Here is a 24178-nt window from a genome sequence, read left to right on the forward strand (position 1 = left end):
GTAAAACACAGGCCTGCCCTTGAGAAGCTCCCAGGGCAGAAGGGCAGGTGGGAGCAGCAAGACATCTATGGCATGAGGCTCTAAATCCTGAGGGCCACCCTCATGCTTTCCTCAGGGGTCCTGCAGCACTACAGTTGTGGAGATGGGAGTTTTCACTGTCATCTGCCCTCCAGAGATGAGCCCCTTGAGAATCAGCACTTGAGAGGTACATGATGCTCCGTAAGGATGAATTATGCAAAGTCCACTGTGAGTCAGGCTGTGCCAGTCATGAGTCACAACAGCCTGACAGTTCTGCTGGAGCTGGGGCCAACTTCTCCTTCCCGTACTTACAGCTGGGTTACGTGCACCGGCTACTTAACCTCTCTGAGCCTCCAGCTTCCTCGTCGGTGTAATGATTGCTCTGACCTCGCAGGGCATGTGTGGCTTCTGTGAGACCTGTTCCGGGCCAGGCACACACACACACAGAGCTTGGTATGCAGGAGCCGTTGTTGGAAATACTGTCAGCAACAGGAGCTGCCACCTGGGCAGGTGGTTCTGTGAAGCCCTGTTGACCAGGAAGGCAGAAGCACAACTTGGAGGTTTTCACGGTCATCCCAGCAGGCAGAGACCACAAGGTTCTAACAGCAGGTGGAAGGAGCCCAAAGGAGGGAGTCATGCCATTGACTGGAGGGGACTCAAGAACATCCATCTGGGTATTTCCTGTGTATCTTACAGTCCAACTACTGATACCTCCTTTGTATCTGTGGCGCTTCCTCCAAGTTCTTTGCATCACAGCAAAGAAGTTAGCTGTCAGCTGTCAACATGTAACTTTGATGAAATGTTGAAAATGTGTCACTTTGGTCTCCCTCCCTTATCCCCCACCTTCTGTGCTTCTCCCTCACCCTCCACCTTCTCCAGGCATGCATGCTTGTGCATGCTTGTGTGTATGGCACATGCTTATGGACATAAGGACAGGAGGGGCAGCTGGGGCAGCCCAAGCTGGACATGGACCTGCTCCCTCCTCGCTGCCTGCACTTGGGTGCCCCTTGGGCGTGGCAGAGGCCTCCTGGGGCTCTTCCTCCCCTCTGACTCACACTGGTCCACTTTACCCGACCCTCCCACCCCCAAGCCTCCCTGAGCCTGGTTCCAGGTCTTGCTGGTGGTGTGCTTGAGCCCCCAGCTGGGACTGGGACTGGCTTGCAGAGCCTCCTGTGCAAATCTCTTCCTAACTCCAGTCCTCAGGGATGATGTCACACTGACAGCTTGCAATCAGCCACAGTGGGAATCTTTACAGGACAGAAATTGGCAAATGATACAATTCAGACACCCATCCACCACTTCTCCGCAACCCAAAGCATGTGAACAGTCAGCTTACCCACTGGTCCTGTTTGCAGGTGTGACAACCACCCTGAGTGCCAGCACCTGCTAGGCATTTGGTGTCACTCTTATCTGCACAGAAATACTGAGATATTTGTCATCATATCCATTTTGTATCTGGGGTTCACAGTCTACATGTTTTGAGACCCCAGCCTACCTCAAGGGGTTGTGTACCCAGTAAACAGAACCATGAGGTTTGACAGGGCTGGCAGAGTTGTTAAAGATCACCCACCATCGAATCACTCTGCCCATTTGACAGGGACACTGAGCTCAGAGATGCTCATGATGGTGGTGGCCTTCCTCTGCCAATACTGCCTAACATTGCAGCTGCCATCTCCCCATCAGTCTCCCAGCCTGTCCATCATGCTGGTGTCCACCCCAAAGCCAAGGTTGTTGTCATCTGATGTTCTACATGCATGGCTGATTTTTTGGAAACTTTACATGCTGATCTTGACACTCAGTGCAGCTTGATTTGACCTGGTGTTCAAGACTCAGAAACATTTAAAATCTTGCTTGTATCATTTTTTGTATGTCTCCCTCCTAGACTGGTGCCACCCACTGCCTTGATCACTGCTCTTTTGCTGCAGAAATTGGGGTTAATCTTTAAAATGGAATATGCCAGACAGCTTTGTGGCCCAACAGTGGAGATTCCCATTCTGTCTGACAGAGATTCTGGCATCTACACACTTTGGAAAGCAGGTTCTTCACTGCCCCCAACCTCCACTTTTTCTCACTGACCAGAGAATCTGGATTTTTGTCCCCCAAACATCAAGAGCACTTTGTCAAATGACAACTGAGACCAGCTCTGTGCACCCTGCCCTCGACGCAGTTTCCGGTGTAGAAAGGGGGCTCCATTTTCCCTCTCCGCTGTGGCTAAGGGACCCTCCCCAGGTCTCCCTTTGCCCGGCAGGAGTGTCCCCTCAGCCATTAGACGTTGCCTCCTCGCCCACGGGGAGCGGCTCGCGTCAGGACTCTGCCCTTCCCGCAGAGTCCCGGATCTGGGGCAGAGAGACCCGCGTCCGGCAGGGAGCGGACACCACTTGACTTCCCCGCAGACTCCAGGCATCCCCCGCTTCTACGTTCCCACCTCCTTGCTTCCGAGGAGAGAATCCTGAGTGTCCCCCCACCCCACCCGCAGTTACGGAAACTCCCTGGTTCCCGCCTCTGCAGACACTAGAGGGTGAGGGGTTTTACTTTCCGCTGCCAAGTACCCTGGCGGGCGTGGCGTCAGGTGAGCGCTCACCTGGGGCAGGTGGGCGGGGCAGAGGCGGGCCCGAGGCGAGGCCCCACCCGCGATGGGGCGGGGCGAGGCCGGCGGGCCAGTAGAGCTGGGGGCTCGCCACCCGGGGTTGGGGGGGCCGCCTGCGCTGCGCCCTCCCCTACCCGCCCCGCCCCTCCCGGGTTTAAGGCCCCGCGGGCAGCTGGTGGCAGCGCTGCAGGAGCTGAGCGGCGCGAGGAGATGCGCCTGGGCGCCGCGCCGCCGGCATCATGCACCCCCAGCCCGCGCTGGCCCTGGCTGCGCTCTGCCTGCTGGCGCTGCCCGCTGCCGCCGCCGCTGCCTACTTCGGGTCAGTGCCCGCCGCGCCCCGGCCCGCCGGCCTCCCCCTCCTCGCGCTCCAGCCGGGCCAACTTTTCCCTTCCGCCGACCCCGGCTGATCTCGAACTCAAACCTTAGCTCCGGCGGGGCGCAGCCCCACCTCGCCGGAGGAGTTCGCTCCCCAAGCTCGGTCTCTGGGTTCCCCGGCTCAGGCCGCCATCGCACCTTCCAAAGTCCGACTCTGGTCCGCTTCGCCGCCGCTTTTCTCACCCCATCCTATCCGAGACCCCCGCCCTGTCTCGGACCCCAGCCCACGCTCCCGGACTCTGCACAGGTCTCGGACCCTGGCCCCGGCGCGCCCTGGCCCTGCCTGTCCAGGAGTCTCTCCCGCGCTCGGATGCCTTCTCCGGATCCTCCCTCACTCGGCGCCCTGTCTGCCCCCGTCTGGGCTCTGTCCAGCCTCAGTCCCTGCTTCGGGCTCTCTCTCCACCCTCTATTTTCACCCTGAGGAACGTAGACCCGGAGAACTGGGTGGGGTGAGCGGTTTCCGGGGCCAGGGGAGGGGAGCCCTACAAGGGGAATGGAGCAACTTGCGGACCCTGGGATGTCAGCTGGAGACGTGGGAGGGAGCCTTCCTCTTGGGGAACCCGACCAAATCTCAGGCCTGGAGTCGGGTGAATTCTCGGTAGAATGAAGAGAGAGTGAGAGGGGAGATCGTGTACATGATTGGAAAAGGAAGCTCAGAATTGAGGCGACCCCTGGGGAGAGTGGGACGGGCGCGGGGAGTATTTGGAGCGCAAGTTACAAGGCAATTAATTGGACTTGGGGTGGGAGGTGGGGACGTGGGTGCGGGGGTACTTTCCTGACTTCCACCCAAAGCTCACTCCAAATATCTAGTCTATTACTTTAAATCTTGCCAGGGTGAGGTTTAGTCTGACTACAGCACAGGCAAGTAAACACACCAGGGACCTGCCAGAGACTGCTCTTAAGCACCTGTCAGGGCGGGGGTGTAAGGGTCTGAGAGGTTCCCCCCAGGCTGGAGTAAGGGCTGTGGGCTCATTTCCAGGTCATGACCTCTGGTTAAAACGTGCCTTGGAATACATGGAATGAGGGTCAGCCTAGCTCTGAACTCAGGTCGCTGGTGACTTGGGAAGACCACTCAGTGTCTGGGACTCAGTGATCCCTCTGGTACAATAAGGGGCTGAACTTGATATGACTGAGCCCCTAGATGCACACCATGAGCAGTACAAAAACATATTTGTTTCCCAATGATATCAGGCTTGAAGGGACTGCTGTTGCCTCAGCAGGCAGAATATAATAGGGCACAGACCCTCGGTTCAGTCCTCAACGCTGCTGCTTGCTAGCTGTGTGCTCTAGGCCAAGTCACTTAACCTTTCTGTGCCTAGGTTTCTCATCTGTAAAGTGAAGACAATGTGTCTATTTCATGTGAGGATTATGTGAGTTGCTACATGTAAATCACTTAGGACAGTGTCTAGCACATAGTAAATGCTCAGCTAATGCTGGTAATTATTATCATTAAGGAATCAGGCACATTACCTTGATATCCCTGCCCAGCTGGAATGGAGAGGAAGAGGACAAATGGTGCCTGAATTCTGTGGTGCACCAACTCATTTCCACAGTTCTTTTGTTTGTTTGTGTTTTGGGGGTGAGAATGGAGCAAGGGCCAGGTGGGGTGGGAGGAGAGGTGCTCCAGGAGGCCTGGACCACCCTGGCTAGTGTGGTTGGAAGAGGAAGTTTGCAGCAGTGCATGGGGTTAGAATTTGAGGGTTGTGAGCAAGGGGGCAGCCCTGGCACTGAGAAAGGAGATGGTTGATTAGGCCTGAGTTAGAGCTGTGAGTGCTAGGGCCACCATTCCTGTGTCATGAACCCAACTGGGCAGAGCTGGCAAAGCACGTTCAAGCCACTACCACCCCAGTCTAGGGAACAGGACAGATAAACTCAAAGAATAAGCTAAAATTGGGGCCTCCTGCTGTTACATTTTGGTCCAAGAGATTCTTGGGATTCAGCTAGAGTTTTCACTGAAGAAACCCTGCTATGACTCGGTCAGGCCAGGTTTTCCAGCTTCCCATCAGAATTTGCTCCCAGGAAGGAATCTGGTATCAGTCACTCACACTGTAGTGAGAATGAGAGGCAATGTGCATCTCCTTTCTCCAGGTCATTTGCATTTGAATCTCATTTCTAATTAGAGTGTTTTATCATCTTGATGAAAGAAAATTCAAGTGTCAGGAGAGCAGGGAAGGCCAATTTTCTTGGGGTCTTTGAAATCATAGAATCATAGAGTTGGAAGTGACCCCAGGAGGATCTCTGGTCCAAATCCTTGCTTCAAGCAGGTCATGTATTATTATTCCCATTTTTCAGATGAAGCAACCATCACCCCCAAACCCTAGTAAGCTGGCAACTGCTTCTGGTGCTTTTGTATGAGCCTAGAGCCTTATTCTGTTTATGGTGATAATAACACAATAACTAGTATTGCAGTTTACTAATCACTTTCTCATACAGCCCCTCTCTCATCTGATCCACAGGGTCATTCTTGAGGTATATAGGATGTGTAGAAATAACTCCTAAAGGACACCAAGGATCTGAAAGTTTCAGCAACTCACCTAATGTTACACAGCAAATTAGTAGGAAAGGCAGGATAGAAACCAGGTCCTGCCTCCAGTCTGGGCTCTTTGCCCTACAAGGATCAGCCTCCAGAGCTAATGCCAGTTGACCACCTAAAAAGCAGCTGTTGCAGAGGAGTTGCAGAGGGTGAGTGGGTGGAGGGTAGCCCTACCCTGCTTGGTTGACTCTTAGACCCTCTTGGCTGTAGTGGGATGGGTGAGACTGCAACATTCATCTCTGCCCTCAGCAGTGTGACAGGATGCATTGGGCCCTGCTAGGGTGTCAGGTGGGCTCCCAGAGGATGGTATGCTGACAGTGGGATGGAAGGTAGGCCAGAAGCCAGGGGCCTGGGTTTGTCCTGGCTCTGGATCTCTCTCTCTGTTGTCCATGGTCAAGTCACTTGCCTCCAAGGTCTTTAGCACCTAGAGGTCTAAGATTCCCTAATCCTAACAGGCTGATCCTGGCCTGGAAGGTCTCAGATTACTCGAGAGCTCACATGTTGGCATGGATGGCTTGGAAATTTTGCAAACATTAGCTCTTGTGGTGTTTTATAAATGAATACACACTCTATATGTGATGAGCTAGGCATACGACAGGCCTTGCCATCCAAATCTAGTCTGTGGGTCAGTGGCTTTGTAACTAGAAATAGGTCCTGTGGATGCAACTTTTTAAATCATAGTTGATTTTGGTAGTGATTTTTAAGTGTGGGACCTCCATGCTAGCTGGATTTCTTTCCTTTCTAGGGACGGTGCAGGGAAGTTTATGAAAGCACAGACTTTTGAATCAGACCTGAGTTTGAACCCTGGCTTTGCCTCTTGCTAGCTGTGTGACTCTGGGTAAATGTTTTAATATCCTTGCTGGGTGGTGATAATAAACATTTTAAAGGCTGATAAGACAATGAAAGAGCCCAAAAGGTTCATGGCACATCCTAGGTGCTAATTTTAGGCTTGCTCTTGGTGGTTGTGGGTTCTAAGCAACTTCTTTCATGTTGAGGTGTCATCATTGTGAAGAAGTAAAACACAACCTTAATTCCTTTTTCCAAATCAATGTTACATGCACAAAATACATGCATTCTAAATGCACAGTAAGGGAGGGCTTCAACAAATGCATACCCCTGTATAACCATCACCATAATTACCATATGGAACATTTCCATCATCCCAAAGGATCCCTTATGCTCCTTTGCAGTGAGCCCTCCTGCACCAGCCCCAGGCTATCACCTCTCTGCTTTCTGTTACTATAGATGAGTTTTGCCCATTGTAGAAGTTCATATAAATGGAATCATATGGTATATAGACTTTTGTGTCTGAATTCTTTTGCTCAAGATAACATTTTGGGGATTCATCCATGGTGTTGCATATATTAGCAGCACATTCCTTTTAATTGCTGAGAAGTACTCCATTGTATAGATATACCATCATTTGTTTATTCATTCATCAGTTGATGGACATTTGGATTGTTTCCAGTTTGGGGTTCTTCCAAATAAAGCTGCTATAAGCATTCATGTACATGTCTTTTTGTGGACATATGTTTTTATTTCTCTCGGATAAATGTCTAGGACTGGATAGTTGGATCCTGTGTTACATTTAACTTTCTAAAAAATGGCTAAATAGTAATCCAAAGTGGTTGTTACACAATAATGCATGAGGTTTACAGTTACTCCACAGTCTTGTTAGTTATTGCCAGTATTAATTTTGACCAGTTTAGTGAGTATGTATTTGTAAAAAATCTCATTTTTTTATCTGGTCTTAATTTGCATTTTCCCATTCATGAATGATGTGTACATTTTTTCATGTGTGTGGTAATTATTTGAATATCTTTTTCACTGGATTGTTTGTCTTCTTATGAATTGTTAAGAATTCTTTATATATTTTGGATACAAGTCTTTTGTCAGAAAGTATTGGCAATATTTTGCACTGTCTGTGGCTTGCCTTTTCATTGGCTTACTGGAATCTTACAAAGAACGGAAGTTTTAAATTTTTATGAAGTACAATTTATCAACTTTATCTTACGTACTTTGTGCTTTTTATGTCCTACCCATGATATCTCTGCCTATCCAGTGGTTAAAAAGATTTCCTCCTAGATTTTCTGCCAGAAGCTTTACAGTTCTAGCTTTTGCACACAGGCCTGTGACTCCTTTTGAATTAATTTGTGAGTATGGTGTGAGGTTAAAGGTCAAAGTTTATTGTTTTCCATGTGGGGGATATCCACTTGTTGCAGCACCATTTGTTGAAAAGTCGATCCTTTATCCTTTATCATTTTTGTTGCAAATTAATTGATCCAATATGTGAGGGCCTATTTCTGGACTCTATTGTATTCCATTAATCTATACGCTTTATCTTTATGCCAATACCACACAGTCCTGATTACTGCAGCTATATAGTAAGTCTTGAAACCAAATCCTATAGGTTCTCTAACTATCCTTTTCCAAAATCATTTTGGTTATTCTAAGTCTTTTATATTTCCACATGAATTTTAGTATCAACTTGGCAGTGTCTGTAGGAAAGCCTGCTGGATTGACTTTCTCACAACATTTAGTCTACTGATTTACAAATAGGCCACATTTCTCTATTTTGGCATTTTAGTTTCTTTCAGCAGTGTTTTATAATTTTCAGTCTGTAAGCTTTGCAAATATTAAAAAATCATTCCTAAGTGTTTCATTTATTTGGGTGGTATTTGTTTTTATTTTAAAACATTTTTAGTAATTGATTGGGTCTTGGGAGAAAAACAGGGTTGGAGGGAAGAAAGGGTAAAAGAAATTTTACTGCTTTGGGGTGGTGGATTGAAAACCAAACATCACTGATAAGAATCATTGTGTTTGGGGAAGGAATTCAGGCAGGCTTGTCCCTGGCTGAGTAACCACCCCCTCATCCTCCACCTACAGAGCTGAGCTCTAGAGTTGGGCTTAGGGTCAAACCAGCTTCCTTGGTGGAGGGTGGTGGAGTTTCTGAGGCCGAGGAGGGGGTGAAGCATTGAGGGGGTACTCCTGGGCTGCAATCTGCTAAGGAGGGGAGGTCCTGGCGCCTTTAGGATTATGGGCTCATGTAGAAGTTGGGCTCAGGGGAAGGTGGACCAGATGCTGGGAGGGTAGCCCCAACCCTAGCATCAGGCTGAGCAGGATGGGGGGCAGCCCAAGGCCCTGCTATAGTGTAAGGAGCACTGGACTTGGAATCACACAGATAGGGCTCAATCTCCACCCAACCACTTATTAACTATCACCCAAGGCAAGTCAGCTATTCTGACCTCAGCTTTCCCATCTATAAACAGATTAATCTTCACCTGGTAAGGTTATTGTGATGGTTAAATAAATGCATATAGAAGTGCTGAAATGCTATCCATAAATAGGGAGTCCAAGAAATCTAGTGGTCTGTCTTAGAGCATCCCATTAAGGAGCATCTTTGGTGACATCTGTTCCTTCCTCTCTTCATCTTTATCCCTGTCAATGTAGAATTTGAATCCTTTCTGTGCTCAGAATTTTATGTATATACATTTAATCATTGTAACATCCCAAGAGGTAGGTGTTCCTATAATTATCCTCATTTACAGGTAAGTGGAGGAAAAGCTTAGAGAGGCCAAATGCCTTGCCCAAAGTCACACAGCTAGTGTTTGGCGGCACCAAGATTTGAATTCTAGTCTGCCAGAATCCAGAGCCAGCCTCTTCATCCCAGCCTCCTGCTGCCTGTTGAGCCCCAGCAGAGGTCTGCCCTCCTGAGCAGCTCTGATCCTCCAAGCCTTCGACTCTGTCTCCATGCCCTCCACTTGGCATATGTAGGTGTCATCTCCTGCACTGTGTATCTTAAACTCTTGGTTTGTTACCCACATTTTCATGTGTTCATGTTTCCAATTCATGCATAGCTCCCTTTAGGCAGAGGTCTTGGGGCCCTGATGTTGGCTAACTCCCCCCGCCCAGTCCCTAGCATTGTCTCCTGATCCCCGATGAATATCTGGGTGATAGCCCCTCTCCCTTTTGCTGGCCCTTCCTCTACCCCAGCATCTCCCTGTCTGCCCCATCCTGTTTGCTTTTCATCTTCTGCTTACACATGGCTCTTTTGAGTACATGCTGCCTTGCCTTGACCTGGCCTCTGTCACAGTAGGACCTGGAAACAGAGCAGAGAGCAGAGACTTAACTCCCTCGGACTCCAGAAGTCAGTCATACGCTGTACGTGACCTTCCATGGGATCCCTAGCAGCAGCTGAGGTGAGCTGGGGGGTCGGGAGCTGCCTCAAGCCCAGACCCCCCTCTGGAGAGACAAAGACTGATGGCAGAGGGCTGAGAGTCTCAGAGAGCCAGGAGACACTTAAACCCCCAGGTTCGGTCCGTTCCTGGAAAAACCAGATTCCTGGTTTCAGGGCAAGAGCGGGGAAGATCTGGCAGTTAAATCCCTTTGAGGCCAGATGGTTTCTGAATTCAAGAATTTGTGAATCTATGGCAGATAATAGAACACATATGCCACGTGTAACAGAACATGCTTAGCATGGCCTCGGGTGGAAACCCATAATCAGACACTTCATTATTTCTGCAGGACTATGTCTACACATTGGGATAAAGACCACAAATATCCTCGCTTTGATTTGGGTCAAGACTTGCTGCCATATGAGTTCACTGCAATTGTACCAAATATTTGTGGCAGTCCAAACTTTCTAGAGTTGGGAAATGTGGATAAAAGTTTGTGAACCGATAGTACATTTTCAGCATGTGTCACCACTGGAGGTTGTGCAGGCTGAGTTTTAAAGGAAGGCTTGGGCCAAATTCTTGACTGGTCCTCACTGGCTATCAAAGGGAGGCTCTGGCTGCTTGAGCTCAGCTCGTCCCCAGGAACTGAGGTTCAGAGGGAACCGGCCAGGCTCTCCTGGCCCCCTGAGGGGCTGAGCCGGCCAGCTGGAGGAGTCGGGATCTGACTGACCATGGCCAGGTGGCCCTGAGATTTGGCAGCCGGGAGAGCACATGCCAGTGATCATAGCCTGAGGACCAGGCCCTCCCAGAGCCCACAGGGCCCAGCTGGGGAAAGTTGTTGGGTGCCCCCTGCAGCCTGCAAGTGAAACAGGAGGGAGGCCAGTGGTGTGGGGGTGGGAGAGGCTGAGGGCCAGCCTGGAGCTATCCTCTCTGCCTGAGGCTGGACCACTGAGGGATTTATGCAGCCAGCAGGTGTCTAGGAGCATCTGCTCAGGGTAGGGGACCTGGGCTGGGGTTAGGGACTTCAGGGGGTGAGAAACCAGGACCTCTGCCAAGGGGTTACTTGGAAAGACTGTGCAGCCCTGAGGAGGAAGAAAAAAGCACCAACCTCATAGAACTAAGGGCATTACATCCACAAAAGTGGGAGAAGACAAAGAGGATGGTTAGAGTGAGATGGGGCTGGCAAGTAACAAGGGCTTCCTGGAGGAGGCAGAAGCATCAGAGCATGCTAGAGCTGGACGGGTCACCAGCATCACCTTTCCCATTCCCTGAAGTTTGGAGTTAAGCATTGAAAAAGGCCATGGCTATGAAATTCCAAGTGACACATGAGGGCTTTTGAGCCAGGAAGGGCACCAAGGTAGGGGTTTCTGTAAGAAGGACACGCAGGTTGGACAAGTTAGCCGTGGCAGGAGGTCAGGGAGGAGACTGGCCTGGCCTGAAAGGAAGGCCCAGGACCATTCGAGGTGGGCAGGTGTTCTGGTCCTGCTCTGGAGGACTCTGCTCTAGTTCTGAGGAGTTCCTTACCACATCCCCTGGGGCTGTCCTGGCCACTCTGGCCCTTCTGCAGCATACTCAGGGAGTGGCTCCTTGACCAGGTTTGGAGGTTCCTGCTATGCCTGGAGCAGAGGGGAGAGGTGTGGGCCACCCCTGGGACCAGCAGTGATCACAGACAAGGCATTCCCCAGAGACCTGGCTCTTCTAGGGCCCGCAGCCCAGCCGGAGCCTGCCTGCCTGTGGGGAAGAGGGTGGCCATTCAAGAGTCTATAGTGCTAGTTAGTTGGTCAGCTGACCATAGTTAAATAACTTGGCTGAAGTTACCTAGCTCGGGAGCCAGGGTCCCATGGTTGGGCAGAGCCGGGTGGGGGTGTTCTCGCCACAACGAGATGCAGCCTCAGTGACTACTTGCCTTTCCCTGCAGTGCCCACCCTGTGCCTCCTAAACTAGTCTCCCCAGGGCCAGTGCTGGGCCTGTGAACCCAAGAAACTGGGGAAGTTTGTCATAAAGCTTCCAACCCCCCTTTTCTCTACCCTTTCCCTCTTCCTTCTCTTCACTTCAGGCCTCCCCTTTCTTTCAGTCTCTTCTTGATCCCAGACCTTCTCCTTTGTTCTTCCTTCTATTAGCGAAGTATGTTCTCAGGCACTGGTCTATCAGACACTCACACTTTGGTATGAATAGGCAGGCCACTTCTCTGAGCCTTATTTCTGAGTTTTGACTGAAAAGAAACTGAGTTTTAGACCAAGGAAAAGTAGTCTTTTAAACAAAGGGTGCTTTTCTCCCTTCAGCTGCCCAGGGGCCTGGAGGAGTCCTGACCAGGCTTCCTTCCCTTCAGACCTACTTGTCTTGTGTTCCTATCACCATAGTCATTTGCTGTAATGGTAGTGGCTGACTTTGTTTCCCTGAAGTGTTACATTGAAACTGAAGCCAGAAACCACCAGCCTTAAGAGAAGCAATCAAGAGACCTGGGACATAGTCCTAGCCCTGCCACTAACTGTGGGTCACATAAATATTATACGACATTCCAGGGCACCAGACAGAGTTGCATACTTGGCAAACCTCTTGCCCTCCTTCCTACCCCCAGAAGCCTCTGGGATACCTCCCAGGAGCCATCAAGGCAAAACCTCTGGACTGGGTGGTCTTGAAGGGCTTCTTCAGCCCTAAAATATAATGTTTCAAATGGTATGCATTTGGACCCAGCCAGGTAACTGGGGGAGATGTTTATGATTCCAGACTTGTACAGTCTAGGGATTCCTCTGCACAGGAGTGACTTTTGGGACCCTCCATGGCCACCATGCCACCTGATCCAGGCATGCCAGGGACAACATTTTCCTCTCAGCTGGAGCCTGAGTCTGAATGGAGAGGAGAGGGAGAGACAAGGAGGGAGGAAGGGGGAAGCATTTCCTCCCCAGATGTTGCATTAAATACCCAAGATTGTTGAGATGCAAAGCATGCTTGCTGTGCTGGCTGCTTGCTGCCCACGTACTTGTGAGCACACGTCTCCCCAGTGCCATCCTCAGCCAGCAGCCCAGGCTGTGCCTGCGAAACAGGAAGTGGAGCTGTTCTTGGAGAGACAAAGCCCACAGCTGGGCCAGGCGCTTTGTCTCTGAGCTGGGGTGGGGTGGTAGACCAGGCTCTGGGGTGGGCTCTGACTGGGAGGTGACCAGGGGTTCAGTCCTTGAGGAGGTTCATGCGGTCCTGAGGTTAAGAGCTGGGAGGAAAGGAAGGCTGGACCCAGGGGGCTCAAGGGGGGCCCAGAGAAGGAAGCAGTGACTGATCTTTGTTTATTTTGGTCTTCTGTGGGTGGACCTGGACCAGGACCTGGAAGCTAATGCTCAATAAAGCCCTATATATTTATATTTAAATTGAGTGAGTGAATGAAAGGAGGGGGCGGAGTTTGTTGGAGTGAAGGTAGGAAATGGTAAGTGCCGAATTTGTCAGGTGCCCATTAAGGACATTTTTGAATTCATTGTTCGAAAGATGGAGGAAAAGATGTGCTCTTCAGCAGCCTAAACTGGAGCCCCTCAGCATGACAGGGGGAGGGGACAGAAGCCTGGGGTGGGACCGCCTAGAGCCACGTGCCCTCTCTTCTTGGGCCACACACTATCCTTACTAACTCTCCTCTGCTGGGAGGAGGGGCGTGGTGGAGAGCAGGGTAGGGTTGAGGAGTATATGTGTGCGTGTGCAGGGGGATTTAGTAACTGCCCGGGAGAGGTGGACTAAGATGTTTGAGATGAAAGCACAAAGGGAACACTTACCATGCAAATGGGCCAGCCGCGGAAGCCTGTTATCAGGAGCATCTAATGGGGTTTTGCAGGGCCAAGGCCAATGCTCCAGGCAGCGCAAGGCTTTCCTGGTTCCCAGGTCCCTGCCTGCAGCTGGCATGGGCTCTGGTGGCAGGCACAGCTCCTGGCCCCTCCAGCTAAGGATCCAGACACACTGGCATGACCTGGTGCCCTGGGAAATGCGGGTCGTGTCCTGCACCACTCACCCACCTACATCCTGGGAGCGGACTCCTCTGGAGCCATCAGACCCTCTCAGGCAGAAACAGGGATGGGGGTGGGGATGGAAGAACAGAGCCCAGGGCGCCCCCAGGTGATGGGAAATGCTCTACACCTGCCTGGTCTTCCCCAGCTAGCCAGGGGGGCTCTCTGGGAATTTCCTCCTGCTTCCTCCGCACCCCCAGGCTGCCCATGATGGGTGGGATGGGACTGGCCAAGTTCTCACCCAGATGGGGCTAGGAGTCCAGATCTGGGTCCCTGAGACCTGCTGATTGCTCCTCAGGGAAACGGTCTGGTTCAAAATTTTCTTCTCATTCCCCTGATCCTTGGGGCCCTGAATCCAAACTCCCTCTAGACTGAGTCCTTGAGGGCAAGAGTATGTCCCAGCAGCCAGCACAGCACCCTGCATATAGCAGGTGCTCAAGAAGGACCCTTATCTGGAGCTTACTATGGGCCAGGCGCTATGGTAAGAGCTTTACAAATGTTAACTCATTCAGTCCTCAGGACAGCTTTGTGAGGGAGGCACTGAGATTATCTGCAGTCTACAGACGAGGCACAAAGAGGTGAGGTGCCCTGTCCAAGGTAGCACAACTACTAAGGGGTGGAGGTGGGATTTGAACCCAGGCAGTCTGGCTCTGGCCATGCTCTCCCACTAGTCATTCTGAATGATAGAGGGAATGAGCTTAGTGGGTGCGTAGATGTCCCAAGGTCACCAGTGAGCAAGGACAGAAATCATCAGACCCGCACAGCCCTGAGGGCCCAGCGGCCTTGGGTCCCCTCGCTGCAGCAGGAGGTGGGTGGCTGTTCCAGGGTGAGCCCTATTTCTTCTCAGGGGTCGGCGGTTCTGGGGTCCTGATGATGGTAGACCAAAGCAGTCTCCCAGGGGGCTTTCCCCAAGGCCTAGGAGAACCTTCTTTTCCTTCCTTCAAGGTCATCCTAGATAGGGCAACTTTAGACAAAACTGTGGATGGCGTGAGCATTGGAGAGTGTGAAAGGGGGAGGCAGAAAGGGCCAGGAGTGAGCAGAGGAGATCGGGGGGCTGGGGGCTCTGTGAGATGAAGTCCCAAGTTGACTCTTCCCACACTACAAGAGGCAAGGCCCCCTGGGAAGCGGCTGGAGATGCTCCAGAAGCATCTTCTTGTGTGGAGGTGAAGTCTCCAGTCTTATCACTAAGCTAAGGGCCATGGGCCAAGGGTACGTGCACGAGAGCAGAGGGGCATGGGTGGGGGCATGGAAGGGGGCAAAATGGAACCGGCTCCATGGCGTTTTTGCTTTCTCAGTGGGAAAAGAGAGGCTGGAAGTCAGCCCGGTGGGGGGGCCCACTGGAAGCCAGAATGGGAGAGACCAGCCGGGCCAAAGCAGGTACTTACCCAACGGGCACGGGGTGGCCCCAGGTGGCCCAGGAGCCCTTGAGTCAGGCAGAAGCCTGAAGGAATACTTGTCCCCCAGCTCAGAAGAACAATTAGTAAGTTCTCAAATTATCCATCCTCAGCTTCCCAGTTCAGAACACTGATGGGCTTGCTTGGCTAATAGTATCTGACCTGACCATGGGGCAGTGTCTTTATTAAAACCCCCAAATTTGCCTGAATTCTTAAGACTGATGACATACACTTGATCTCTGGTTATGCATCTTACTCCATGGGGCTCAACTAACATGTGGGCAATTGAGATTCTGCAGAGGGATTGGTGGGTGGGATTCTCAGGCCTGGGTGACAGAGTGTAGTTTCTTGAAAGGAAGGGCTCATGCCCACTGACCCTGGAATGGACTGGAACCTGCAACACCTGGAGCACCTAGAATTCTTCTGAGGTCCAGGAAATCTTCCCCAGGGGAATCCATGAGATGGCTTGTGGAGCAGAGCTCACTAGCGTCTGTTTAAGGAAGTAAGTGGAGGTGTTTTCTAAATTTGATGTCATGGCACTATTTCTTCAAAGGGAATCTGATTGCAAACTGTGACACAGAAAACAAATGAAAGGGAAGCTGGGTCCTGGAAGGCCTCGAGCTGTCTTCCTCAGCCCTGTGGAGGTCCCGAGGGAGCCTTCTCTGACTGCAGCCCTGGGCAGACCAGGGCCCAGTGTGGCCTGAGGCCTCTGTGCGGTTGACTGCCTTTCCTGACCATTAATCGCTACTAAGTGTCATTACTGCTAATAAAATTAACCGACTTTATACTGGACTCCTGGGGCCATCAATCACACTGTCTGTTACAAGAAATTTTTAAAAACCTAGGTGCCTGTGGATAGGGGAAAGGGTGTTTGCTGAGCCTGGCGCCCAGCATGTGGGTACTCTACAGCGGTCAGAGGTCATGCTCAGGGAGCCTTAGTTAGACGAGGCAAGTCCAAGCCTTGCCACTGGACTGCAGACAGGAGTGCTTTCTGTTGTTCCCTGCTGGTTCTCTCCTCTGTCAATCAGCTGTTGCAAGGGAGTTCCGCATTTCTGAAACACACGAACTGTGTGAGCAGAAGTTGTCCCTCACACCAGCCCCTGGTGTGGGGAGGAGGACATCTGGGGACTAGATGGCTGGTGCCCCCTCTGTTCCCCACAGCCTCTGAGCTGCTGTCCAACCTGGAAGCCAGTCGGGGTGGGGTCTCCTCAGCTGGAGTGGACATCAGGTTCTGCTCTGGACCTGCCAAGGCTCAAGCTCTAAGGGTTTCCTGCCAGGCTGCAGGGAGGGCTTTGGGTATAGACTTGGTGGACTGGAAATTTACCCATTTGCCCCCAGATTAATGATTAACAGGTCCCTGCCCTCACCCTGTCTCGGAGGAGAGCCCAGGGCCAGGTTGGGCCAGGAGGAGCCTGATAGCATCTGTCTCTGCTCAGAGGTTTCGGAGATATGCTCCACACTGGGTTGGCTGCATCTGATGGATTGGGAATCTGTGGGCACTTTCTGGGGGCACCTGGGGCCTGGCCAGGACCCACGCTCTCCCTGAGGCAGAACAGGAGGGTGTGGCCTCCAGCCAGATGTCCTGACTGGGTCAGGTGACTTTGAACTGGACAGCCATGTCTTTGGTTCTGTGGGACATGGGACTCTCTGACCACTTGGGGCCTGGCCAGGGCTTGATGAGCAGCAGTGATAAGTGTCAAATCGAAGCAGGAGCTCTTTTACCTTGGCCATGGTCCAGAAAGGGGCTGCTTCCCCTAGCACGGATCCTGGAATGATGTATATGCCACCCACAGTGAGAGCCACCAGCATATGGGACAGCAAATATTTTGAACTAGGAGAGGCACCTCACAGAGAGCTTCTGGGGAGAGGGCGGGTGAGCCCTAATTCTAGTCCCCGTCTTGCTGCTGATGTGCTTTATGACTTGGACCACTCACTGCCTCTTCATAAAACCTTTGTTTCCTTATCTGGACAAAGGGAAGACTGTCCAGGATAGAGAGTAACACATCTTGCAAGGGGAAAGGATTTGGAGAAACTCCAGCTAGCAGGAAGGTGACCCAGCATGCCCCAGGCACCACGGTTGGTACTTTTCACATAATCCTCCCAGCTGCCCTAGCAGGTCGAGGTAATCACTCTTTCCAGAGCCGAGAACCAAGGCTTCACGGGGATGCAGCTGGGAAGTGGCTGTCAGCTTCAGATTTGGGAGCCTGACTCCAGAATCCGTGGACTTCAGAACAAGGAGTCTGGGGCTGATGGCCTGATGAAAAATCAGCTCTTTTCCCTTCGTTTGCCCATCTGCCAGTCCATCTGCCCATCCATGCATCCTCTTCTTTCCTTCCTTCCCTCCTTCCATCCATCCAGGTATTCCCCAAGCATCTCTTTGTAACAGGTATCGAGTGGCCAGATGAAGACGTATTTGGGAATTATGGAAACAGATTGGCCTGAGATTACTTGGGTGGCAATGTAGTGTAAGGGAGAGAGGGCTGTCAGGGGACTGGCCACGTGCCTGCCTGACATCAGCTGCCTCTGCTGCACCTGCCTTAGGCACATGACTCCGTCTCCAGGCAGCAGCCAACACTACATGCAGCATTTCCCAAACTCCCCTGATCATAGAAGCTGTCCAGGGAATGTGGTAAATATACAGATTCCTAGGCTCCACTCCAGACCAATAGAATCAGAAATACCAAATGTGGATCCCTGGAATCTGGATTTTTAGTAATAACCCCAGATGATTTTTATGATTGGGCAAGTTTGAGAAATGGAGGTGGGGGTGGTAAGAAGAGCAGAGACCTTGGCATCTGGAAAACTCGTGTTTGACATCCTGTGCCAGCCCTTGTTATGAGCTCCTTGGTTTCCTACTCTGTAAAATGGGGACATAACCCCCAGGGGGCAAACCTGCCTCCAGCAGGGCAGTAAAGACCCCCAAGGGTCGCTCACTTGTCTCCCTTCTCTCGATCTTTCTAGCCTGACTGGGCGGGAGGTCCTGACGCCCTTTCCAGGACCAGGCACGGCTGTGGCCCCAGCCCAGGGAGGGGCCCACCTGAAGCAGTGTGATCTGCTCAAGCTGTCGCGCCGGCAGAAGCAGCTGTGCCGGCGGGAGCCTGGCCTGGCTGAGACCCTGCAGGATGCCGCGCACCTCAGCCTGTTGGAGTGTCAGTTCCAGCTCAGGCAGGAACGCTGGAACTGCAGCCTGGAGGGGAGGACAGGACTGCTCAAGAGAGGTAGGGAGGAGGGCAGAGTGGAGGAGGAGGGCAGGGGGCAGGAGGAGGGCAGAGGGGAGGTGGGCAGAGGAGGGGCGGGAAGGGGAGGAGGGCAGGGGGAGGACAGAAGGTATGAGACACAAGGAGAAAGCCGCCCTTTCAGCTCCCCTGGCCTCTGTGCAGGCCACACTGCCCTTGCAAACCCAGCACAGTCTTGAGTGAGAAGAGTCTGGGAGTTAATGAGGCCCAGCCTTCCCCTCACTTTTTAGGGAGAGAAAGAGCAAGGTGACTCAGGAGAATAGGCAGCACATCCCATCCCGGAGGAGCCCACAGATGAGATGGGTGGTCTGCCAGTCCCCTCTAGCAGCCTCCTCCGCGTGCGTGCGCGCACACACACACATGCATGCACAAAACAAGGTGCAAGAACATACAAGTATGGAAGGCAGTCTTCCAAATAGCATGAGACAGGCCGAATTCATTGTTCACTCAGCATCTGTTTCTTTGTTCAGCACATCCATTGCTCCATCATTCCCTCCTCCCATTCCCGCAGCCTTCTTCCCTTCCTCCTTGCACCCCTCCAGGCCTCCAAGGCCATTCTTTCACTAAGCATGTGGTTAGGCTTGCCCGGGATGGAGCTGGGCACGGTGCCAGTGATACAGAGCCAAATAAGACCCCATCTGCCCTAGGGAAGGCTACAGGCCTGCAGCCTGAGGCAGAAACAGGTCATCCCGCAACGCAATCACCAAGCAGCAAGGGCTTTTACAAAAAGGCACTGGTGGTAATAGGAGCAACCAGCCCCCTTCTAGGCCAGCTGCTCTCTGTGGCTAGGGAGGATGTGCGGTGGGGCTGATACCATCGTGCCCACCAGGGTCACCAGCCCCCAAAGTGCGCGGGATAGCAGGCAGGGGGAGAATGGGTTTGGGCGATGCCCTAACAGTGCAGAGTAGTAAAAGTTCTAGATGTGGGTGGGGTGGTTATTCTGGGACTACTCAGGCAGGAGACCCAAAGTCACCCTACCATCGGGTCTACTCCACAGTAGGTCACAGGGAATAACATCTGAGAGGTATCATGACGCGCAGGATGCCACAGGGCATATTTCAGGCATCAGGGGCCCCAGAAACGTATTGGTCCAATTTGCTCACACATTGATTTGGAGTCAAGATCAGTGGTTTAGCTCCAGCTCTGCCCTTTGCCAGGGGCCTGTGTCCTTTCTCTGGGCATCACAGTGTCCTCATCTATTCAGTAGAGGCAGTAACCCCTGTCCTGCCACCCTGGGACTCCTGGCACAGACTTCATAGTGAATTTGAACATTTCATTTAAGCAACAACTTGCAGCCAGAGTTTAAGGGGCAGGTGACAGGAAGTTGCCCTGAGATCTGTCCACATACCCCTCTTCTGGCTCACCTCAGTGCCCCCAGTGCCCCCTTCTGCCCTCAGAGAGCACCAGGCGGCATCTGAGCCCACTCTCCTCCTCCCTTCTGGACCCCCCTGCCTGGCCCAGGTTTCAAGGAGACGGCCTTCCTATACGCAGTGTCCTCGGCGGCGCTCACCCACACTCTGGCCCGGGCCTGCAGCGCTGGGCGTATGGAGCGCTGCACCTGTGATGACTCTCCGGGCCTAGAGAGCCGGCAGGCCTGGCAGTGGGGTGTGTGTGGCGACAACCTCAAGTACAGCACCAAGTTCCTGAGCAACTTCCTGGGGCCCAAGAGAGGGAGCAAAGATCTGAGGGCACGAGCAGATGCTCACAACACCCATGTGGGCATCAAGGTGAGCATCTTCCTGCGCAGCCCAAAGCCCTTCCCCAGCCAGGGAACATTTTACAGATGGGGAGATGGAGGAGGACCAGAGTGGGAAAGGGACCTAGCATAGGACACACAGTAGTAGGAGGGCTGGAGGACAAAACTATCTAGGTCTATCAGGATGAGAAGGCTGGGGGACGCTAGGGTTCTAGTTCTTTAAGAAATCGAGTTCTGTGTCCTGTGTTCTCATCCCTGTGTTGGTGTGAACCAGGGCTGCTATGTTCAGTTGTACAAGCTCTCTACTGCACAAGAACTCCATTGCCAAGGGAAGGATCCAGCCCACACTGCTGTCACCAAGGTGTGCATGTTGGCACAGGGCTGCTTCTGCCCAGTGGAGGAAGGACTTGGGCTAGTGTGCACAAAGGAGCCACGTGGGCTAGCTGGAGTCCTGTTTACCCTGGCCATGTGAACCGTCCCCATCTCTCTCCCATCCTCCCGCCACTCCCCTACCAGGGTTGGAGTTCTGGAGGCAGGCTGGGGCTGTAGGCTCTGGGCCTCTGACCACGCCTCCATTCTGCCTCTCCTCTCAGGCCGTGAAGAGTGGCCTCAGGACCACGTGTAAATGCCACGGTGTGTCAGGCTCCTGCTCTGTGCGCACCTGCTGGAAGCAGCTCTCCCCATTCCGCGAGACAGGCCAGGTGCTGAAGCTGCGCTATGACTCAGCCGTCAAGGTGTCCAGTGCCACCAACGAGGCCTTGGGCCGCCTGGAGCTGTGGGTGCCCTCCAGGCTTGGCAGCCCCACCAAGGGCCTTGCCCCGCGGCCTGGGGACCTCGTCTACATGGAGGACTCGCCCAGTTTCTGCCGGCCCAGCAAGTACTCGCCGGGCACAGGGGGCAGGGTGTGCTCCCGGGAGGCCAGTTGCAGCAGCCTCTGCTGCGGGCGGGGCTATGACACCCAGAGCCGCCTGGTGGCCTTCTCCTGCCACTGCCAGGTGCAGTGGTGCTGCTATGTGGAGTGCCAGCAGTGTGTGCAGGAAGAGCTCGTGTACACCTGTAAGCACTAGGCTCGCTGCCTGTGTGCCCTCTGGGGACTGCCAGGAACTCCCACGGTGCCCGGCCACCTGGAGGCCACCCAGCGGTCCAGCCAGCGCCCGGCAGGCACACACAGTGTGCACGAGCTCACCAGTATGTGCCAGTGTAGACACTCCTCCCTCCACCGGGCCTGAGCAGCCTTCTCCTCCCTCAATACTCAGCAAAGAGAAGTTCAGGCCCCACCCCTGAACCTGAGGGCACCCAGCCTTGTTGAGGACTTGGAGCAGGAGGGCAGTGGGAAAGAATGTGAAGGAGAACAGGGAGACCAAGAGGAGGGCAGGACTGAAGCTTTGGAGGAGGAAACAGGGTTCATCCTGCCATCTCAATTCCTGGGCTGAGAGGCCTGGAGACAGCCGGATGCTGGGAGGCGAGCCGCTGGGCCGGGAAGACCTGGGGAGGCAGGGCTGGCTGGAAGCAAAGGCTGGCATCTGGCTGGAATGGGTCCGTCCAGCCCGCAGGCCCTGCTCAGATTGCAATGAGCCCGGGGGCCGTACGTCTTCACTACCCCTGTGGTTTTGCTGTGCTAAAGAAGGGGCCAAAGGCCAAGTGGTAGGAGCTGTTTCTTTGGAGAAAGGCAGGCTTTCTGGGCTTGAGGGGACCCAGCTCAGATATGTGGCCAGGAGCCCTGTGTCCTTGATTTGCTTTATAAAATAGGCCTGCACTGAGGCTTCATGCTTGTGTTAAGAGCTGAGTTACCCACACCCGCCCACTCTGCTCAGTAAGAGCAGCAGGGATGCAAGGCCAGCAGGGAGGACTGGTTCCCCGGGTGGGGCTCAGACAGTGCACCAAGGTTGCTCAGGAAGATGGTGACCCCACACCCACTTCCCTCATTTACCCTGGGACATGGAACCTTTAGTCCGTCCCGGGAGAGGGTGACAGTAGCTCAGTTTCTCAGCCTGCTTTGGTCAACTGCCCGTGGCTGCAGTCCACCTGTGCAGTGAGGTCCTAACGCGGCTGACATTCATGATACAGGGGAGATGGTTTCTGAGTTCTGATGCTGGTTACGTTTCTACTCTTACAGCTACTCACCTAATTAGGTTTTGTGCCCTGGTGGGAGGTATTGGTGCAGGAAAGCCTTTGCTAAGCCTAGCTCCTTGGGGACCCCTTCATTTACTAATGGCCCCTGTCTTTGGTTCTTAACTGAGGAATAGAAGTGACTTTGCTCTGATCCTGTGGACATTTCCAAGGTCACCTCCTAAGCCCTGTGTGGGAGGAGGAAAGAGAAACTGGAATGGACACACACATATGCACCCCTTAGGCCTGCCAGGCTGAGGGTTCCTGTCTAGTGGCACACCTCTCTGGTTCAGGACCAAGGTGTCAGTGGCAGGGGTCGCTCTGCTGGAGGCTGTGTGCTTCCCCGGCACAGGGCCCAATGCCAGCCAGGGGGAGGTGCCCTCCTTTGGGAAGCCCTTGGCCGCTTTGCCTGTCCTGCCACACCCTCCGTCAACTTCCTTTCTCCTTGAACCCAGAGGTGCTGACCCTCTGGTGAAACAGGAAGCTTCTGAGTTAGCTGAATGCTCAGAAGCCATCGTGCATGCCCCAGGAAGAAGCCCCTGGGGCTCCCTGAGACCTCCAAGGGGTAGGAGGCATGGCCCGTCCTTAGGCGGATCAGGGAAGCCTGGGAGGTGCTGGAAGGATTTTTGGCTGCAGAGACTGATGAGAAGCCAAACGGACCTGAGGGCCCCCCAAGACTGGCTTTGCTGACCCAAGCAGTTGGCCCACATCTTGGCAAAAAGAGCAGAAAGGAAAGAGGGCTGATTTTTCTAGTTTCTTCCATTCTCCCACCACATGGAGACTTCCTCTCTGCCAGCCTGATCCATCTTGCTCCGTACACCTGGCTCAGCCCCAGGCATGAGGCAGTGGAGGCCTCACTGGCAAGAAGAAGGGACCTCATCTGCCAACATGCCGTCTTTGCCCCAGCTTCATGGCCACCAGTGCTGGGGCTGAAGGAGGATAAAGGGCCGGCTCTGAGGGCCCCTCAGCCTGCAGGGCCCTGTCCAGTCCTCTCCCTCTCTCCTCTTCCTTGCTCCCACCCCTATTGCCCACAAAGGTCCACCTCAGCCCTGCTAGGGCCCCTGGGGACCAGTGACCACAAACCCTTCTATTCTACAACTTAAAGGGAAAGACTCACAGGGTATTTTTTTTTTTTTTTTTTGTCTACCTCACATATATAGTTTTTAGGGCAAAAGAGTATAATTTATATAGCTAAGATATATGAGAAAATAATTTATCTTATTTATATAGTTTCTATATTTCACGCACAGCACCTGTGGGTTTTGGTGTCTTGCCAGAAGCTGTCTGTCTGGACCCCCACTGAACTGGACACCAAGTGGCCGGGGAGGAGGTCTCGTAGGCTCCTGTGTCCCACAGTCGGGGCTGTCTTGAGGCTGGTGAGAAGGTGTCCCCTCTGTGCAGAAGCCCTGGGGCGCTTGATCCAGATCTGCCTTGTGAAGTCTTTGTAAATTCTCTGCTCCCCTGGGTCCCAGGTCCCTCTTCTGCCCTGGCCAAACTGTCCTGCTCACAATAATAATGACAACAGAGGTGACCACACCTTGCATTTGCAAAGCACTTTCAATCTTCAGAAACACTTTTGTCCTTTAATCCCACTCAATTCCCCCACCGTCCCTGTGAGGTTGGTGGGGCCACATTACTATGCCCACCCGCCTGGTATATAGATGCGGCCCAGAGAAGGAGGGCTGTGCTCAAAGTCACACTAAAAAGGTTCATTCAATGATATTGAGTGAGTTTCTATGTAGGCCACCTGACTTCCCCTGACCTGGGAGCCCCAGGCTACACCCTGGGCACACCCTGAGCCCAAGAAACCAGGGAAGTGGCTGCTTCCGGGGCTGTGTGTGAGCCTGGCTTTTTGGGTCTGGATGCAAATCAGCATTCCTCCAAGTGGGGTCCTGTGTGTTAGGGGCCCGGATGGCCACGGAGTCCTGGAGAGATGTGGCCCCCTGGAGGCCACGCCGGGGGCTCCACCATCTGGCCCTCGCTCCTGCTGCCAGCACTGCCCAAGAGGGCTGGGCCCTGCCCAGCCCAGCCCACAGATGGGTTCTGTTTGCTCTCATTTGTATTTTTCTTTTAAA

General features: G+C 53.0%; 1 protein-coding gene across 1 annotated transcript; it reads left to right on the forward strand.

The window, feature by feature from the left end:
* Nucleotides 1-2795: 2795 nt before the first annotated feature.
* WNT9B (Wnt family member 9B) lies at nucleotides 2796-23504 on the forward strand. The gene is made up of 4 exons (XM_036996843.2): nucleotides 2796-2924; nucleotides 18024-18280; nucleotides 19760-20025; nucleotides 20588-23504. Exons 1-4 carry the CDS (start codon nucleotides 2845-2847, stop codon nucleotides 21059-21061), a joined length of 1077 nt encoding a protein of 358 aa, XP_036852738.1. The 5' UTR covers nucleotides 2796-2844; the 3' UTR covers nucleotides 21062-23504.
* The last annotated feature ends 674 nt before the right edge of the window (nucleotides 23505-24178 follow it).

Source organism: Manis javanica, chromosome 4 (genome assembly GCF_040802235.1).
Source record: "Manis javanica isolate MJ-LG chromosome 4, MJ_LKY, whole genome shotgun sequence".
Classification (NCBI taxonomy): domain Eukaryota; kingdom Metazoa; phylum Chordata; class Mammalia; order Pholidota; family Manidae; genus Manis; species Manis javanica.

What these genes read in the sequence shown, in the direction of transcription:
- WNT9B (XM_036996843.2), top strand. Translation starts at nt 2,845, where the DNA reads ATGCACCCCCAGCCCGCGCTGGCCCTGGCTGCGCTCTGCCTGCTGGCG. An exon ending in GACAGGACTGCTCAAGAGAG is followed by an intron (nt 18,281 to 19,759) that starts GTAGGGAGGAGG and finishes TGCCTGGCCCAG; the next exon opens with GTTTCAAGGAGACGGCCTTC. An exon ending in ACACCCATGTGGGCATCAAG is followed by an intron (nt 20,026 to 20,587) that starts GTGAGCATCTTC and finishes CTCTCCTCTCAG; the next exon opens with GCCGTGAAGAGTGGCCTCAG.